At 46.5% G+C, this 20,878-nt stretch overlaps 1 protein-coding gene across 2 annotated transcripts in view; it reads right to left on the reverse strand.

The window, feature by feature from the left end:
- RNF4 (ring finger protein 4) overlaps positions 1 to 20,878 on the reverse strand; it is a 42,212-nt gene that overhangs the window by 15,889 nt on the left and 5,445 nt on the right. Inside the window, exons 1-4 of one of the 2 annotated variants that reach the window (XM_057546597.1) lie at positions 7,432 to 8,026; positions 6,699 to 6,861; positions 3,172 to 3,286; positions 1,012 to 1,091 (exon numbers count right to left, since the gene is read on the reverse strand). In XM_057546597.1, coding sequence (XP_057402580.1) covers positions 1,012 to 1,091; positions 3,172 to 3,286; positions 6,699 to 6,707 — 204 coding nt within the window. In that variant the 5' untranslated portion in view covers positions 6,708 to 6,861; positions 7,432 to 8,026. Of the gene's footprint in view, positions 1 to 1,011; positions 1,092 to 3,171; positions 3,287 to 6,698; positions 6,862 to 7,431; positions 8,027 to 20,878 lie in introns of those variants that run through there. The other variant, XM_057546599.1, reaches the window with a different exon arrangement.

Below are 20,878 nucleotides of genomic sequence, written 5' to 3' on the forward strand. Positions count from 1 at the left end.
CAACCCTAGTCTACGGTTCTAAACACAGCCAGGACAGCCCCAAGGCCAAGGGGAAGACTCAGCTCCTAGCAACCCCACTTGCCCCACCAAACCAAAGCCCTCAGCAGCACCTGCCCCCTACTGGCCCAAGACCGTCCAGGGTGTCACCACCTCCACTCCACACAACTGCACACTGCATCAAAAGGCACTGCAGAAGCATCCCAAGAGGCCAGTGCGTCCTCAGGATGTGGGTCTGTGGGCTGACCAGACTCCCAGACCCACACACAGCTATGCACCCCTGACCTGTGGAGCCAGTCTGCCAGAACCGCTTCTCCACATGTCCCCTGACCAGACCAGGTCTCCTTCCTGAGGGCCGCACAGGGGCAGGCATGCCCCCTGTGGGAGGGGGCACAAGCAGCCTCCCAGGTGCCACCCTCCCTGGAGGCACGACACAACCAAGGCATCCGGTGGCAATGCAGGGGGCCTGCATCCTCCGAGGCAGCTGCTTCTGGGACTCAAGAGATTTCCCACTGGCAGCGCTGAGCAAATATCCCCATTCCCACCAGCCGCGAGGGTGTAAACTCACATTTACTCAGCTTTACTGGGCACCACGTTAGGTGCCAGGCACTCAAATACAGGATCTCTTTTAATCCTCACAATACTCTACTGACATGGATGGCATTATCCCCATTTTATGGACAAAGTGAATGAGGCTAAGCAACTTGCCCAAGGTCACACAGCTGGTGTTAAGTGTAGAATCAGGGACCAAAGAGAGATCGGGCCTCAGAGTTCCCCCCAAAAGCCTTTATGGCCAGCTATGTAAAGGACAGGGTCACAGAGATTTACTAATGTGATTAGTTTAAGCAATAAAGTCACAACAAATGATTTTCCTGAAACATTTTCCATCTTGAGCACCAGTCACTGAAAGCATGCCTTCTTTAGCCCAAGCTGTAGCCTGTGACCAAGGCCTTCAGCCGTGCAGGCCAGGGGCCCACAGCCAAGAAAGGGCAAGCCTCACGTTCCAGCACTTACCACGACAGAGTCGCTGTGAGTCAGGTCGACGACCACAGGCTCTAAAGATTCACAGGTGAGGTCCACTATTTCATCTCCAGCTTCAAAATAAAGCATTTTAACAAGCTTTAGGAGGAAAGTAAAGGCCTATTGCTCTAAGTTTCATTATTAATATGATTACAAACAGAGCACAGTCTTATACCAAACTAAAATCCCTGAAGTACAGAAGTAAAGGGGTGACAGGCAATGAATACTCTTCCAGAATTCTGCTGTGAGCAACAGGGTATGGGCTTTACAAATACACCATCCTGTGTGTGTCTGTGCACACGCACACCTCTTCCCCGTGGCCTCACACTGCCACACAGCTAGGCCTCCGTGCCCCGCACCTGCTCAGCTCATTCACAGGGGAGAGGCAGCGACTTACCTGAGGTGGGATGGGGGGTGCACATCTGGGGAAGGGACCAAGCATGCTCAGCCTGGGCTTTGGGATGGATCTGTCTGAAACCTCTGCTCCCCTCAGACCTCCGGTCATGCTTAGCTCTGCACCTTCATCAGTTACGTTTTAATCTCCATTTAGCTCTCAAGTGCTTCCCACTTGGGTGGACAACAAGGGTTTATTTACTGGTCCCCTAGAACCCCAACCCACCCAAATGGGTCGAGCCTGTTCTGCAACTTGCCTTTGAGCCCTAGAGGACAGCGCACCGTCTGTCTACTTGAGCACAGGACAAGGGGGGAAAGGCACGTGCCAAACGGTCACCAGCGCTTACATCCAGCAGGCAGAAAGGAAGGGCAGAGTACAACTTCCATTTATATCAACTGAAACAAGACTTACAACCATGTTTGTTTCTATTATTATTAACATTAAAAAGGAGGGAAGAACTTTTAGAAATAATGTTTGTTTAATACTCAGGGAAAGTGACTTGTAATACATTTAACATATTCAAACTTGTTCTCATGTATTAAAAAGTTTCACAGGAATAAAAACCACAATACATCAAAGATGTCCAACGTAATTTATACAAAATGACTTCATTCTTTTTAAAAAATAGTCCATATATGGATATACCATAATTTACAGAACCGCTCTCTTTCTGATGGACACAATTTTTGGCTCCTACAAATAAAAACGGTATTCCAACGGGCAGCTTGTGCATACAGCCCTGCACACGGGTGTAAGACTGCCTGAGGACGAGAAGTGCTGCAGTGGAAAGCAGTGGATCTTGGCCAGGTTGGAGATTCCACTTGTGGGTTCAGGGTCCCAAATGAGGAGCCTCCTGCACCAGCCTCTCCTGAAGGGTGGCAGAATTCAGACACCAGGGCATCAGCTTTGGGGTGGACGGGAGGATGGCCCCGGGCTGTGAATTTATGTTAGAAGTGAAGCTCAGAGACCACAGAGACAATACGGAGAACTTCACGGCCCTGAAGGGCCCATGAAATCTATAGACAAGTTGCTTGCTTCTCTTCAAATGTCAGTTTTCAGGCATCATAATTATAAAAACAATCTTACTACATGCAGAGCTGAGGGACTTGATTCAGGCCATGTGCCACTCCCCTGAGGAGGCAGGAAGAAGGGGAAAAAGCCAATCTGGCCTCTGCCTGCACCAAACTCCTTCCAACACACGCAGCTCTGTCAACAAGTCTGCCTGCTGGGGCAATTTTTTGTCTTAATGAAGGAGAGAGGAAGAAAGTTGAGTACTTCCCGAGGCCAACTAAGTTGAGGCACAGTTTCAAAGAGAAAAGGTGGACCCACGGCAGTCTCCACTTCCATGCTGCACATCCCCGAAAGGCTGGATGCTTAGCCCAGCTGAGTGGCCGTTTCTAAACCTGTGGAGGTCTCAGGGTAACCAAGGGGGCAGCTCTTGCTCACTTTAGCTTTTTTAAGTTGTGAACGGTAGGTGAGTCTGAGACTGTAGGTCTTATAAATACACTGATACAAGCTGAACCTTGTATAGTGTTATGTGCCAAGCACTGTTCTAAGCGTTCTGTGTCATTGACTCATTTCAGTGCTATGACAACTCTATGCAGCAGCTACTGCATATATATGCACAACATTATCCCCCGTTTCAGATGAGGAAACTAAGGCTGAGCTACAGGTTGTGTAACTTGCACAAGACCCGTGGCTGGTAGGTGGCATGTTGGGCATATGTGCTCACTCATGCCCAGTGTCACTGGCAATCTTACCGCTCTCCACAAGTTCTATGGGTTCTGCCTCCAGGGCCATCTCAGGGGGGGAGGACGCTTCTCGAGTTCGCTTCTGGGCTTGTCTAGAATTTACTGTTCCTCCACGACGCTTTCTCTGAGGGTATCAGGGGAAAAAGAAACAGTTACATAAGCTCCTGACCAGTAAGATTTCAGCCAGAAGAATAAAAAGATCAACTCATTAAGAAGAATAGGAGGCCAGTGAGCAGACCTGCGGTCAGGGTCCTTTCAAAACCTGAGATTCTAGAACACTGAATGTTTATAGAGAGAAATCATCCAGAACATATAGTGAATACAAATTCTATAAAGTAAAACTTTTGTTATAAAGACTATTGGTCTGTCAAAAGTACATGACACATTAACTCTATGGAAGCCTCTGGTCCAGGTTGGGATTTGGCCAGAAACCCCTTCTTTTAACCAAAAGTTAGACCTATTTTCCTTGGATTTGTATTTGGCCTCACTGAGCCCTTTCTGTTTTTCAGCCCACAGCCCTTCAGTTTCCCAAGTTTCTATTCACTGGAAAAGTGGGTCTTTCTTTGGGAAAGGTTTCTGGCCTCTAACCTTTTAGGATACTATCAAGTTGTAGTTTACACCCTAATAATCACCCGCCACAGCTCCAAGAACCAAAAGTTTTATTTTTTTTTCTTGTGATGAGAACTTTTTAAAAAACTTTTTCATTGGAGTATAGTTGATTTACAATGTTGTGCAGTTTCTGCTATACAGCAAAGTGAATTAGTTACACATATACATATATCCACTCTTTTTTTAGACTATTTTCCATAAAGATCATTGCAGAGTGTTGAGTAGAGCTCCCTGTGCTGTACAGTAGGTACTCCAAGAACCAAAGTTTTTAAAAGGCTGTTCCCAGGGGCTGCCCGAGAGACATGCCTTCTGGAAGGTCCGAGCTGTTAATCAGCCTATCTGCAGCCCAGACTCCCTGAACCAGCCTTTCTTCCACATCCTCGAGCTGGTTTACCAATCTGCTCCAGCATTTCCGGCCGGGCTGGGGCCTGGCTGGCCCCTGGCTGGCCCTGAACGACGCGTTGAGAACCCGCCCCCTGCCACCTGCCTCAAGAGACAGAACCTGCCAGCTGACTCGCAGCCTCATCACTCCCACGCTGTGCGGCCCCAGCCAAGCCTGGCTCCCTGTGCTTCGGTGCTTCTCTCCCCTGGCCCGTCCCGCTCCTCACTGGCACCGGGCCTGCTCGGCTTCACACTGGGCGACGTGGGGCAGCTACTCCACTACTAAGTCTGAACTTCCTCACCAGTACCAGACTCGCAGAGCTCTCCTAAGGGTGAGGCGACATGCCGTACGCATAGTACTGAGTGCTGTCGGAAGACAGCATCACTACCCGAGCTCCTCATACGCCTTACCAGGCATCCTGTCCCTGGAAACGCTGGAGGACAGGCAAGTGTCCGTGAGATGTGCACAAGACTCGGGACATCCATCACCCAGCCCAGCTCTCTGGCAACACAGATAAGCCTGATTCCATTTGTGTTCTGACTGTCTGCCAAATGGCAGCGTGAGAAGTTTCAGACATGTAGCTGGGTTTAGCAGCTCCCACGGATCTGAGGAACAGGGAAGCATCCCCAGGAAGGCCCAGAGGCCAGCGACAGCAGCTGTTCCCAACGGTCCAGTGAGGAGTCACTCTGTCCCTCCGGGGAGCTGGCACCCAGGCCCGAGCCACTACCTGGTGTTGACATGAGTTGCCCCAGCAGCTACCAGATTACTTAGGGCTCCTTAACTTTCACCCCACTCTCTTTGAAGTTGCCCTTGTATCTTCCATCCTCTGAAAACGACCAAATCCGTCTTAGCAGACACTGCTAAACAGAACCCTTCATGTCCCTACCTGTGCAGCTTTTCCACTGAGGGAGGTAAGAAGCAGTCATAGGTCCTGGCCAAAGTCCAGGTGCTGAACCCTAAAACCCCTTCGTGGTCACTGCAGTAATGTGTCCTGCCAACTCTCACCCCAACCCCCCCCAACAGCAGTCCTTTCCTGGCTGCTCTTTCAGCCTCTCCCTGCCCTTAACCTGGCATCCTTCCCAGCCTGGACCACCCATCCCTTCCCTTCTTCACTCAGCCAATTCTTACACAGCTTTCAGGAAGCTACTCAGTTGTCAGCTCCATTATGAGGACATTCCTCATCCTCTCCGGCTGACCATCTCATGACCTCCTCCTCCTCCCTCTCCCCGCAAGAAGCCTCCAGAACTGCTACTCCACCTCCTCTTCCACCTGTACTCCCTGAGGGCAGGCAAGAGGTGGCTGTTAGCACAGGGCCAGGCTCAAGAAACCCTAGAACACGGGAAAAGACTTTGCCCCCTCTGCCTTCCTGCTACTATTGTCACACTCTCCTGCTTTTTAACAGCAGAGCCCTCACAACTTCCAGTTAAAACCGACCATCTGATCACCACCACACAAGTTATTCACACCACTCTGAGGAAATTTTAACCAAATTCTTCACATACCCTTATAAGAGGCTACACTGCTCTGTCCGTTCACATCCTCCTGGGCAGAGCGTGGGCTTCAGAGGTGAGGTGCCCAGGCTTAGGAGGTTTCCCTGCAGGTGAACTGTGGTGGCAAGCTGCAGATATGGGACCAAGATGGGAGGTCATCTGCCCTTTAAAAAGGTAGGTCCAGGGAAACAAAGGCCCTTTTGTGTAAGAATGTCAACAATGGGTCTGGAACACAGTGGGGGCCAGGAGTGGTCGGAAAGGATGGGCCAAGGGGAGGGGGTGGGGGTCGGTGAACAGAGTCTACAGGATTTTTACCACGGTTTCTATCACCCTGGGAACCGTTTTTTCAGCCTTATCCTGCACCGCCCCCCCAACACCATTCACAGCACTTCTGGAACCTGGAAAGAGAGTATGAGTTTCACATCTGGTCCACCTGATGTGAACACACTATCTCAGAAAACAGCTGTTTTGAGTTTAGATCATATGAGCAGCCTTGTTAATAGGGAGTAAAGTGGGGAGGGGGACCTTCAGGCACTCTCCGGACTTAAAGGGCTCCAGGTGACATCTGGGTTACACCAAACCGAGCTGCCTGCCCCTGCAGTCTGATAAAAGCTCTAAACAGGAGTTACAGTGACTTACCAACTTTGGTCACTGACCGTAAGAAAACTCACCAAGGGTTATTATGGCTACCGATGCTCACATCGGACCAAGAACTACACAGGGGAAAGAAACAGAAGGAAAAACGGAAAGTTGGGCTGTAAACAATTAAATAAACCAGAGCCCTAATATTTCCAGGACACTGACAGCTGCTCTGGAGGTGTAAAACTTCAAAACCCTCAACCATCCTCAGCCTTCTGTCTTTAGGGCGCCACCCAAAACACTGGACTCTGACCAAAGACAAGCAGGTGGGTGTAACTACCAGAAGGTCCTGTACACGCTCCTTTAAGAACTAGGGTTACTTAGAAGCACCTTTATGGTACTCTCATTAAGGTACACAAGGAATGAAGTAATTGTTTAACCTGAAAAAATAAAATTCATGAACTTACAAAACTCACCGTACTCATTGTGCTCTGTGGTTCCAACCTATAGAGAAGGACGTGATCTATACCAAGATTTGCAGGGGAAGCTGAATGCCTCAACCTCTCATGCCTGCTCGTTATTCATCCTCTGGCTAGCATAGGAATTTGGAGCCAGATAGATTTCCAGTATCTTCAAGCCCTGAAAAACAAAGATATCAAGTTGATAAATGCTGCCCCCTGCATCATCGACAGCAAAGTTCAGTTCAATCATTTACTGGTCCTTTCTGTCAGCTGCGTGCTTTGCTGAACACTTTATGCTATTTATGTTCTTAATCCATATTCTTCTTAAGAAGTAAGCATTCTTGTAGAATACAGGACTACCTGACCCTAAAGCCTGCAGTTGGAAACATTATGCCACCTCTTGCCCTCCTTTCTGGCCGTTGAAACCCCCACAGATTCTCCTCAGCCCATGGCCCCCTCCCTGCCTGTCTGGACTCGCCCCTGTGAGGCCCAGTTCAAAGATGGGCTCTGGCCTTTGTCCAAGCTTGTGCCCACCCCCGCAAGGCTGTGCTAGGAGACAGTGCAAATGGCAGGGCCCCAGCCAGCTGCTGGTCATTGCATGATTTGCTCTGGTTAAACCCAGGCAGCCAGAATGGTGATGTTCTGTGACCCACTGGGGGAGCAGGCAGAGGGGACAGACCCCTGGTCTCTCAGTTATGAAAGGAGAAATCCTGAACCCTGTTGCACAATCTGTGCGGATGCAGCTTACCTCACTCAGGCTTACGAAAGCAGCTACTGCACCAGTACTTTGACTGCGAGGCTGGGGACCCAGAGCTCACAGCCTTCAGTTCATAGCTTCCCAGAATACAGTGACCGTGCCTTACTGCACATGCTCTGAGGATCCCTGCCAACTGGGAGGGTGGGTGATGCTGAAGCCCCCTCCCACCTTGAATCCTCTCTGGAGTAATGAGGAGGAGATCAATAAACAAATGGAAACCCCTCCACCCCACAAAACAAAACAAAACAAAAAAAACTCCTGCACGGTCCTGTACTAGCTTCTGAGAAAAGACAAGAGAATCAGAACTGCTTACACGTGACCTCACCAACACCTAGCAACCAAGAAGGAACAGAGCTTCCTAGGCCAGCACAGAGCCCAGAGCCTCTGCCTCTTCCCAAAGACTGGGAACTGTTGCTCTCTGGAGGAGCTGATAATGTAGGGGAGTAGATGAGAGCCACCAACCCTGACCCACCCTGTGTACCCAGCTGAGACTTCTGTCACTGGCAACACAAGTAGAGAAAACCCAAGAAACTGTGGATTGGGAAGCCAAGCAGGTTCCAGGAAGAGCAGAGAAGGCAGCAGATGCGGAGGCTATTGGAGAATGAGAGGCCCTTGGATTCACTCAGGGCCCACTGAAAGGTGGCAACTAACCACGATAAATCAATGTTCAGGGATGCAGTGGATAAAGCAACAAATGAGAAGCAAAATCGTGGAGCCAGGAGTCAGGGTGTAATCCATGTAGGAGGGCTTCTAGTGGGGGAGGGCCTGAGCTCAGGGCAAGGCTGAGGGACCAGAGGAGAGTCAAAGCAAGGAGAAGGCTCTGTGGTCACCCAGTCCTGGGCGATAGTGACCTGAACGTCAGGCTCACCTGGAGGGCTTGTTAAACTAGATTCTGATTCAGCAGGTCTGGGATGGGGCTCAAAACTCTACACTCCTAACAACTTCCTAGGCAATTCTGACGGTTTTGCTCCAGAGGCTACAGCACGAGAACCAATGGCCTAGGACAATGGCCTCGGAGCTGGGGAGAACTAGTCGTATCTGAGCGAAATTAACGCAGGACCACTCTCAAACCCACCTTTCTTCTCATCTCCCGTGCCGCTACCTCCTCCAAATGACTGCCCATCTCCTGGTACCCTTCTACCCTACTGCCAACGCATCTCTCTAAAACATACAGCCGACCCCCACAGCCTTTCCTTGGTTCCCCATCATGTCCTAACTCCTAAGCATGGCCTGTGGAAGCAAGCTGGCCTTACAGTTAGAGCACATCTCCAGAGCCAGACAACTTGGACAGGGGTCAGGCCTCCAAAACCCCTACTTGTGACCTCTGGCGAAACACTGAACTTCTCTGTGCCTTACTTCCTTATCTACAGAACAAGACAGCACCCACCTCAATGGGTGTGTGAGGATTACAGGAGTAAATGCAAAGAGCACTTGGACCAGTGTACACATTTTAAAGGCTCAAGGACTGTGGGTGGGTATCACTGACTTGTTCTGCCAGCACCAGCCTTGCAGTCTCTCCAAATGTAGTGCCCACTGAACAGCTCCACCCCTTTGCTCAAGCCCTTAAGTGCTGTGCAACACTGCACCCAATCCAGCTTTAAAAAAGAACCCACGACTGCACATCGCCCCACCTCATTCACTTATCAGTATGGCTCCTACCCCCAGAATACAGCGATGAATAAATCCAGCCACCAGCTCCTATCCAGGGGTGGCTGCTGGCAGGCAGCTCAGCTGTGGTAACTGGGGCAAATGAGCCAGGTGCCAAAGAATCCAGGAGGATAAGGAGAGGCCAGAGGAGGTTTGCCAGGAGAAAACACATTAAATGGACTGCCCAGATAGCCTCATCCACCAGAGGGCAGACAGCAGAAGCAAGAAAAACTACAATCCTGCAGCCTGTGGAACAAAAACCACATTCACAGAAAGATAGACAAGATGAAAAGGCAGAGGGCTATGTACCAGATGAAGGAACAAGATAAAACCCCAGAAAAACAACTAAATGAAGTGGGGATACGCAACGTTCCAGAAAAAGAATTCAGAATAATGATAGTGAAGATGATCCAGGATCTCAGAAAAAGCATGGAGGCAAAGATCGAGAAGATGCAAGAAATGTTTAACAAAGACCTATAAGAATTAAAGAACAAACAAACAAGAGATGAACAATACAATAACTGAAATGAAAAATACACTACAAGGAATCAATCGCAGAATAACTGAGGCAGAAGAATGGATAAGTGACCTGGAAAACAGAATGGTGGAATTCACTGCTGTGTAACAGAATAAAGAAAAAAGAATGAAAAGAAATGAAGACAGCCTAAGAAACCTCTGGGACAACATTAAACACAACAACATTCGTATTATAGGGGTCCCAGAAGGAGAAGAGGGAGAGAAAGGAACCGAGAAAATATTTGAAGAGATTATAGTTGAAAACTTCCCTAACATGGGAAAGGAAATAGCCACCCAAGCCCAGGAAGCTCAGAGAGTCTCAGGCAGGAGAAACCCAAGGAAAAACATGTAATCAAATTGACAAAAATAAAGCAACAAGGGAAAAACAACAAATAACATACAAGGGAACTCCCATAAGGTTAAGAGCTGATTTCTCAGCGAAACTCTACAAGCCGGAAGGGAGGGGCATGACATATTTAAAGTGATGAAAGGGAAGAATCTACAACCAAGATTACTCTACCAGGCAAGGATCTCATTCAGATTTGATGGAGAAATCAAAAGCTTTACAGACAAGCAAAAGCTAAGAGAATTCAGTACCACCAAACCAGCTCTACAACAAATGCTAAAGGAACTTCTCTAACTGGGAAACAAAAGTGAAGAAAAGGACCTACAAAAGCAAACAAACAATTAAGCAAACATATATATGCTGTCTACAAGAGACCCACTTCAGACCTAGGGACACGGACAGACTGAAAGTGAGGGGATGGAAAAAGACACTCCATGCAAATGGAAATCACAACAAAGCTGGAGGAGCAATACTCATATCAGATAAAACAGACTTTAAAATAAAGAATGTTACAAGAAACAAGGGACGACACAACATAATGATGAAGGGATCAATCCAAGAAGAAGATATAACAATTATAAATATATATGCACCCAACATAGGAGCACCTCAATACATAAGGCAACTGCTAACAACTATAAAAGAGGAAATCAACAGTAACACAATAGTGGGGGACTTTAACACCTCACTTACACCAATAGACAGATCATCCAAACAGAAAATTAATAAGGAAACACAAGCTTTAAATGACACAACAGACCAGATAGATTTAATTGATATTTATAGGACATCCCATCTGAAAATAGCAGATTACACTTTCTTCTCAAGTGCGCATGGAACATTCTCCAGGATAGATCACGTCTTGGGTCACAAATCAAGTCTCAGTAAATTTACGAAAACTAAAATCATATCAAGCATCTTTTCTGACCACACCATGAGATTAGAAATCAATTACAGGGAAAAAAACATAAAAAACACAAACACATGAAGGCTTAAACAGTATGTTACTAAATAACCAAGAGATCACTGAAGAAATCAAAGAGGAAATCAAAAAATACCTAAAGACAAATGACAACGAAAACACAACGATCCAAAACCTATTGGATGCAGCAAAAGCAGTTCTAAGAGGAAAGTTTATAGCAATACAACCCTACCTCAAGAAACAAGAAAAATCCCAAATAAACAATCTAACTTTACACCTAAAGGAACTAGAGAAAGAACAAACAAAACCCAAAGTTAGCAGAAGGAAAGAAATCAAAAAGATCAGAGCAGAAATAAATGAAATAGAAACAAAGAAAAAAATAGCAAAGATCAATAAAACTAAAAGCTGGTTCTTTGAGAAGATAAACAAAACTGATAAACCATTAGCCAGACTCATCAAGAAAAAGAGGGAGAGGATTCAAGTCAATAAAGTTAGAAATGAAATGGGAGAATTTACAACAGACACCACAGAAATACAAAGCATCCTAAGAGACTACTACAAGCAACTCTATGCCAATAAAATGGACAACCTGGAAGAAATGGACAAATTCTTAGAAAGGTATAACCATCCAAGACTGAACCAGGAAGAATTAGAAAATATGAACAGACTAATCACAACTAATGAAATTGAGATCAAAAATCTTCCAACAAACAAAAGTCCAGGACCAGATGGCTTCACAGGTGAATTCTATCAAACATTTAGAGAAGAGCTAACACCCATCCTTCTCAAACTCTTCCAAAAAATTGCAGAGGAAGGAACACTCCCAAACTCATTCTATGATGCCACCATCACCCTGATACCAAAACCAGACAAAGATGCTACAAAAAAAGAAAATTACAGACCAATATCACTGATGAATATAGATGCAAAAATCCTCAACAAAATACTAGCAAACAGAATCCAACAACACATTCAAAGGATCATACACCATGATCAAGTGGGATTTATCCCAAGGATGCAAGGATTCTTCAACATATGCAAATCAATCAATGGGACCATATTAACAAATTGAAGGGTAAAAACCATATGATCATCTCAATAGATGCAGAAAAAGCTTTTGACAAAATTCAACACCCATTTATGATAAAAACTCTCCAGAAAGTGGGCGTAGAGGGAACCTACCTCAACATAATAAAGGCCATATATGACGAACCCACAGCAAACATCATTCTCAATGGTGAAAAACTGAAAGCGTTTCCTCTAAGATCAGGAACAAGAGAAGGATGTCCACTCTCGCCACTATTATTCAACATAGTTTTGGAAGTCCAAGCCACGGCAATCAGAGAAGAAAAAGAAATAAAAGGAATACAAATTGGAAAAGAAGAAGTAAAGCTGTCACTGTTTGCAGATGACATGATACTATACATAGAGAATCCTAAAACTGCCACCAGAAAACTGCTAGAGCTAATTAATGAATTTGGTAAAGCTGCAGGATACAAAATTAATGCACAGAAATCTCCTGCATTCTTATACACTAATGATGAAAAACCCAAAAGAGAAATTAAGGAAACACTCCCATTTACCACTGCAACAAAAAGAATAAAATACCTAGGAATAAACCTACCTAGGGAGACAAAAGACCTGTACGCAGAAAACTATAAGACAATGATGAAAGAAATCAAAGATGATACAAACAGATGGAGAGATATACCATGTTCTTGGACTGGAAGAATCAATATTGTGAAAATGACTATACCACCCAAAGCAATCTACAGATTCAATGCAATCCCTATCAAATTACCAATGGCATTTTTTTTACAGAACTAGAACAAAAAATCTTAAAATTTGTATGGAGACACAAAAGACCCCGAATAGCCAAAGCAGTCTTGAGGGAAAAAAACGGAGCTGGAGGAATCAGACTCGCTAACTTCAGACTATACTACAAAGCTACAGTAATCAAGACAGTATGGTACTGGCACAAAAACAAATAGATCAATGGAGCAGGAGAGAAAGCCCAGAGATAAACCCATGCACACATGGTCACCTTATCTTTGATAAAGGAGGCAAGAATATACAATGGAGAAAAGGCAACCTCTTCAATAAGTGGTGCTAGCAAAACTGGACAGCTACATGTAAAAGAATGAAATTAGAACACTCCCTAACACCATACACACAAAAAAAACTCAAAATGGATTAAAGACCTAAATGTAAGGCCAGACACTATAAAACTCTTAGAGGAAAACATAGGAAGAACACTCTTTGACATAAATCACAGCAAGATATTTTTTGATCCACCTCCTCGAGTAATGGAAATAAAAACAAAAATAAACAAATGGGACCTAATGAAAGTTAAAACCTTTTGCAAAGCAAAGGAAACTACAAACAAGATGAAAAGACAGCCTCAGAATGGGAGAAAATATTTGCAAATGAATCAACGGACAAAGGATTAATCTCCAAAATATATAAACAGCTCACACAGCTCAATATCAAAAAAAAAAACAACCCAATCCAAACATGGGCAGAAGACCTAAATAGACATTTCTCCAAAGAGGACATACAGATGGCCAAGAAGCACATGAAAAGCTGCTCAACATCACTAATTATTAGAGAAATGCAAATCAAAACTACACCTCATACCAGTTATCACCAGGTATCACCTCACACCAGTTAGAATGGGCATCATCAGAAAATCCACAAACAACAAATGCTGCAGAGGGTGTGGAGAAAAGGGAACCCTCTTGCACTGTTGGTGGGAATGTAAATTGATACAGCCACTATGGAGAACAGTATGGAGGTTCCTTAAAAAACTAAAAATAGAATTACCATATGACCCAGCAATCCCACTACTGGCCATATACCCAGAGAAAACCATAATTCAAAAAGACACATACACCCCAATGTTCACTGCAGCACTATTTACAATAGCCAGGTCATGGAAGCAACCTAAATGCCCACTGACAGACAAATGGATAAAGAAGATGTGGTACATATATACGATAGACTATTACTCAGCCATAAAAAGGAATGAAATTGGGTCATTTGTAGAGACATGGGTGAATCCAGAGACTGTCATACAGAGTGAAGTAAGTCAGAAAGAGAAAAACAAATACCGCATATTAATGCATATATGTGGAACCTAGAAAAGTGGTACAGATCCGGTTTGCAGGGCAGAAATTGAGACACAGAAGTAGAGAAAAAACACCAAGGGGGAAAAGTGGCAGCAGGGGTGGTGGTGGTGTCATGAATTGCAAGATTAGGATTGACATATATACACTAATATGTATAAAATGGATAACTAATAAGAATCTGCTATATAAAAAAATAGATTAAACAAAATTCAAAAACAGATTAAGAAAATAAAGATAAAAGGACTGCCCAGCCAGCTGAGCCTCTTTCTCCAGCACATGGTGGTCTGCATCCGTGCACGCCCCCCATCCCCCATTATCCACTCGGTCGTTTAGAGAGAGTATCTCTTCACGGTATCACTCTCTCCAGGGAGACTCGTGGCTGGCCTACAGCACATCTCCTGACAGCCCTCAGGTTGGCCCACAGGTGCTCTCACTCGAGAATGGCACAAACGCTTCCCAAAGCAACACCACCCGAGATAAGGACAGGACACCTGGCTTGAATAGAAGGTGTTCAAGCCAGGTGTCCTGAACACCTCAACAGTCACTTAGGACTCAAAAGACCAGATCACACATAGTCCCAGATCCGCCGTACTTCCTGTTGCTAACCACACGAAGTATCTTATGTTTGAGTATACACCCATGATGCAGCTTTCTGGGGGAAACCTTATCTCAATGGTGTCTCTTTGAATTGAGAAAAATCTGATAAAAATGTCACTGACAGAGGAGGGAGAGATCAGTCCGCTGAGCAAAGGGAAATAATTTAATGCACATACCTTGGTTGCTCCATAAGCCTTTTGCCTCCTACTTGTTTAATTTTTAGGTTTTCAAATATGGTCATTAAAGACATGTCCTGCAACCGTCTGGAGGGGCCCCCATTCCTCAGCTTGCACACCCTCCCTGCTCTCTGAAACCAGCCTCCTGAGCCCCAGCAGTTGCTTCCCGGAGCTTCCTCATTCTCCAGGTTCTGCCACGCCCTCCCATGCCCAATGCCAACTAGCAATTTGTTCCATATCTGTGTTTTTCTTTAGGGGATAATAAAGGTCAGTGGTCAGACGACATAAAAAGTTGGAAGGCTGGCCTTAGGGAAACCTGCCAAGGGGCTGGATTTCACCAGAGAATGGAGGTGGGAAGATGGGAAGATGCGGGGGGGGGGGGGGGGGCATTCCCAGCAGACCAGTATGGGGACATGGAAGTGTAGTGTGTGAACAGAGAGGCGAGGGGTCATGGGAAAGGCGGCTCTCACCAACTGCAAAGGGTTCTGGATCATGCAGGTTAATAGAGGTCATTAGAACAATAAAACTAACAATAGCTAAAACTTAGAGGCCACGTCTACGTTCAAGACACTAAGCACTTTCCAAGCACCATCTCCTGTAATCCTCCTCTCACCCAACAAGGAGGCAGGTACTATTATGATCACCATTTCACACACAAAGGAGCTAAGGATGACCAGGGGTTAAGTAACTTGCCCGAAGTCCACACTGAGTAAACACCAGAGCCTAGATTTAAACCAGGGCAGTCTGATGCCAGAAGGCCCCCAGCCTTAAACAAATCTGAGCCAAAATCAGATGTATTAATTCCAGAAACAATATGGAACACAGATGTTTTCCAGATTTCTCAAATTTAGTGTGTCCAGAAAGAAACTCCTTCTAACATGCCAGCACTCCATCTTAGCAAATGGCCCCGCCACCCCTTGGTTTCCAAAGCAAACTGCAGTCATTCAGCAAGATCTCACTTTTTCTTTTAAATTTATTTTTGGCTGCACTGGGTCTCCGTTGCTGCACGTGGGCTTTCTCTAGTTGCAGCAAGTGGGGGCTACTCTTCATTGCCGTGTGCAGGCTTCTCACTGTGGTGGCTTCTCTTGTTGGGGAGCACAGGCTCTAGGTGCGCAGGCTTCAGTAGTTGCGGCACGCAGGCTCAGTAGTTGTGGCTCGCGGGCTCTAGAGCGCAGGCTCAGTAGTTGTGGTGCACGGGCTTAGTTGCTCCGCGGCATGTGGGATCTTCTGGGAGCAAGGATCGAACCCGTGTCCCCCGCATTGGCAGGTGGATTCTTAACCACTGCGCCACCAGGGAAGGCCCAGCATGCCCTCACTTGACGAAAGTGCCACAGAGGACACTTTGTACCCAGCTCGTCTCTTGCCCAAAGCAGATGCTCATGTTTACTGAAGGAATAAATGGCTTGGAGGTGAGAGAGGAGTGGTAAATGTTGTCCCTGCCAGTAAGAAAAGACCTGGGGTAGAGCTTGGCACTGGGAATGGCCAAGAAGGCCAGATGCCAGGAATCCCGAAAGCTCTGACAGGAGGGTGAGGGAAGACCAACCCACGCCAAGGTGTCTAACTGGTTATTCCACGGCAGTAATGCCATGAAACCGGGCTAGAGAAGGGATAAAAAGAAACAGGTGTCAAGGGTAGAGAGCTTTAGTTTTAGAAATGCTGCATGTGGGGTATCCAAGTAGAAAGGTCCAAAGGTAGCTGAAAAACTCAGAGGAGAGAGAACTAGGGTAGAGGTAGAGGTTTTAGAATCTGTGTTAAAATCTGGGGAGTTAGGTAGAAAAAAAAGAAGCCTGTAAAGAGAATAAAAAGCCAGAAACAAAGCTTGGAGAACTTGGAAATATCAGTTAGACAAAAGCTGGCATTTCAAGGAGAAAGCAGCAATAAACAGGCAGGGGAACTAGAATGAGGCCAGTGAGCCGGCCGCAGGGAGCTGGACACTGTCGACGAAGCAAGTGGAGGCCCAAACTGTTACTGAGGGCCAAGCTGGGCTGCTTGGAGGAAGTGACACTGAAGATGAGGCCGGAAAGTGACCGGAGTTATTTAACAAACCAATCGGGTGGGCAGGGCATCGAAGGGGAGAGGAATACCTGCCCTAGACAAGTACTGTGTCAGCAGTGAGAACTGAGGACCACACAATGGCGTGACGCACCACCACAGGCCTCCTAACCCACACCCCGCGGGCAGGGCCGTCAAGGGTTTCAGACAGAGATGCATTTGGAGAGACTGCGGCACCTGTGCGCTGAGGACCAATGGGAGACTGGACAAGTCAGAACGCAAACCTGCGTGGAGACTTACAGGAGCCCAAGCAAGAAGAAAGCTGTGTGGCTTGGAGGCAGTGGAAAGACGTGAGGCCACCTACTAGATGGGAGCGGGGTTGGTGAGGTTAGTACCTTCAGTGTTCTTACAGATTTAATGGTCTACTCGATTGTGATGTTACTGTCAGAGATTGATTTTTTTCCCAGGAAGCTATTATGGACACTAAGGGTGATACCCCCCAACTCTAGTTAGGAGCGTGACACCCGTAATTATATATATGTATGTGACGCCTATGCGGATGTGATTATATGTGTACGTCTACACACATGATGGTTAGAAAAGGACTGGTTGGCAGTGTTAGACTAGAGCCAGATTCTGTCACCATATCTCCCACCAGAGTTTTCCCACAAGCCAAGAAAGGAAGAGTCAGCAGAAAAGGGGAGGGGGAGGGGTGCACGAGAAACAGAAGGAGGCAGCAACTGTGCAGCGAGCCCAAGGGAGATGTCTGGACGAGCAGCTCCATCCAGCCCAGCCCCACGGCAGGCACACAGAGCCCTCGCACGAGCCAGGGCAGCCGAGGCTGACACAACCACTCACTGAAAACCTGAGACCAAACTCCCCGGCACTGCTTCCACAGCCCCAGGCAATCTGGATTCCAAGGAGGCTTCCTTGCGCATTTTCCTTCCAGGAGAGGACACTCAGACACACTGGGTCACTCACTCACTGTGTGTGGCAACCAGAAAGCCGATCTCACTGTAAACTCACCAGTGGCCATTCTGAGACACAAGCAGAGTGAGTCTGACTGAACTGGCCAGGGCAACCCCTTCATGTCGGCATGGTAAAGGCAGAGAAAAGCCTGAATCCTACAGAAGCTCATCAGGGTGATGCCAATTTATCAGCAACTGATTAGGCACTGGCTAATACCAACAGTCTAGGTCGCGTCTCTCCTTTTTATTATTTTGGCTGCACCTCGCGGCTTGTGGGATCTTAGTTCTCCAACCAGGGATCGAACCCCAGCCCTAGGCAGTGAAAGTGCGGAGTCCTAACAACTGGACCGCCAGGGAATTCCCTTCAAAGCTTCTTAAATGAACTTTGATGCCACTGTCACATCAACATCCAGACCTTAGCACTTAAGAAAAATATGAACCTCTTGCTTGTTATACAAAAGAGGGTGCATGGTATAGACAGCAATGATGAGACTGGCCAAATGAGCTCCACAGCCCTGCACAAATACTTGATTTCCATGCCTCAGTTTTACCATCTTCAATGTCAGAAAAATATCCCTTACCTTGCAGCCGTGATGATGAATCAAAGGGCCCAGTAGGTTCCCAGCACCCTGGAGGCACCCTATCAGCTGAGTAATTCAGCAACTATGTACAGGTGCCTACTCTGGTCAGACACTGCTTCAGGGGCTAGAAATATAATGGTGAACAACAGACACTCCTGGGGCTTCCCTGGTGGCGCAATGGTTAAGAATTGGCCTGCCACTGCAGGGGACACGGGTTCAAGCCCTGGTCCAGGAAGATCTCACATGCCGCGGAGCAACTAAGCCTGTGTGCCACAACTACTGAGCCTGCGCTCTAGACCCCGCGAGCCACAACTACTGAGCTCACGTGCCACAACTACTGAAGCCCGTGCGCCTAGAGCCCGTGTTCCACAAGAGAAGCCACCGCAATGAGAAGCCCGCGCACCACAACGAAGAGTAGCCCCCGCTCACCGCAACTAGAGAAAGCCCATGCACAGCAACAAAGACCCAACACAGCCAAATATATAAATAAATAAACAAACAAATAAATTTATTTATTTATTTTTTTTTTTAAAAAAGAGAGAGACACTCCTGGAGCATATACTCCAAGTGGAAAGACAATCAATAAGTCAAGTAATAAATATGGATTACATCAGAAAAGCCAGAAACCATAGCTCTTCTTACAAGTGTGAATGCTACTAGATGAGAGCAAAGCAAACTTTCAGCCCCAGGAAGAAGTGGAACAAATGTTTCCGGCTCTCAGCAAGGCTTAATTCATTTCCAGAAAAGACTTGGCAGGATGTGGCTAATCACTCCTGCTTATTAGGCTTAGAGGAAGCTGACGAGCCAGCACAGAGGCAGTGGGCAGCCCTCTCCCAGTTATTTATTCCTAAAGGAGGCTCAGCAGCCTCGACCACCGATCTCCCCTGAGGTTTTTGCAGGGACTAGACTAGATCTGGCAAAAACAGAAAGCAGCTGACGAAGCTGAGAGACAGTAACTGGGTCTTTCACACATTAATCTTATGACCCTGATGAAGCAGTCAGTCTCAGAAGCCTGAAAGGGGCACCAGAGCCAAGGAGACTTCACACCTGCTCAGTGATTTGTCACTCAGGGAAGTTCTTTCCTTTTCTCCAAACAAAGGACCCGTCAAGGATTGCCTTTTGCCTCTACTAGAGAAAAAGAACAGCTCTTTGGGCATAGCGATGTTCTACTTTTGTTTGTGATTCAGGCCTTGCGGTACAAGGCTCCAGAATTAAGAATGAACCTCAGCTTTTTGAAAATGAAATAAAAAAAATCCACAGTAAAAAGAATATTATTCAGCCTTAAAAAGAAAATTCTGATACCTGCTGCAACATGGATGAACCCTGAAAACATTATGCTCAGTGAAATAAGACACAAAAGGGCAAATACTGCATAATTCCTCTTATGTGAAGTCCCAAGACATCAAATTCAGAGACGGAAGTAGAATGGTGATTGCCAGGGACTAGGGGAAGGGCGAACAGGGAGTTATCCTTTAATGAATACAGAGTTTCTGTCTGGGAAGGTGAAAAAAGTTCTGGAGATAGATGGTGATGGTTGCACAACAATGTGAATTTACTTAATGCCACTGAACACCTAAAAGTGGTTATAAATCGTCTACTTTACGTTATGTATATTTTACCACAACAAAAAAATTAAAAAATAAACTTCACCTAATGTTTTTTTTTTTTTTTTAATTATTTATTTATTTATGGCTGTGTTGGGTCTTCGTTCCTGTGCTAGGGCTTTCTCTAGTTGCGGCAAGTGGGGACCACTCTTCATTGCGGTGCGCGGGCCTCTCACTATCGCGGCCTCTCTTGTTGCGGAGCACAGGCTCCAGACGCGCAAGCTCAGTAGTTGTGGCTCACGGGCCTAGTTGCTCCGCGGCATGTGGGATCTTCCCAGACCAGGGCTCGAACCCGTGTCCCCTGCATTAGCAGGCAGATTCTCAACCACTGTGCCACCAGGGAAGCCCTCACCTAATGTTTTTTTCCTAGATAGTTTAAATAGGATTTAGCCGAGCATTCAGAAACACTCTGCAGTGGGTACAGCCCCAGAAACACCTGTAAGGAGCTCACTTGTATTGGGACCCTCAGTCTCCTCCATGTCCTGGGATCTGCAGGACACACCTACGACTCTAACACAGCCAAAGAGGACCTTGGCTCATTCTCTACTCAGTGACACTGTTCTTAGGAATTTCTCCACAGCTTCACATGCAGGATTATGACAAATTCCCCCCAAATACTAGGTTGACCCTTTTGTCAATGAAACCCCTGGAGCCTGGGGCGGGGCGGGGGGTGGAGGGGTGAAGGTGGGAAGGGCACCTTACTTCTCTCACAGCCACGTCTGATGAGGCTGTATCAGTGATTGATTTGGAGGATTTTCACAACTGGGAAGGATATTAATAGACACCAAATTCAACCAACTAATTTTGGCAGTTCAGAAGCTGCCTACTTGGTCCTGTAACTACTCCTTTGCAGAAGGGTTTCTCTGGCATAGCACAGAAGCAAAGCCGAGTGGCCTCTCCACCTCTCTGACCCCTAACTTCTAATTTTCTTTCAGTCACAGTGGTCTGGGCTCTGGAGGGA

This window comes from Balaenoptera acutorostrata, chromosome 5 (genome assembly GCF_949987535.1).
Source record: "Balaenoptera acutorostrata chromosome 5, mBalAcu1.1, whole genome shotgun sequence".
NCBI classification, from domain to species: Eukaryota; Metazoa; Chordata; class Mammalia; order Artiodactyla; family Balaenopteridae; genus Balaenoptera; species Balaenoptera acutorostrata.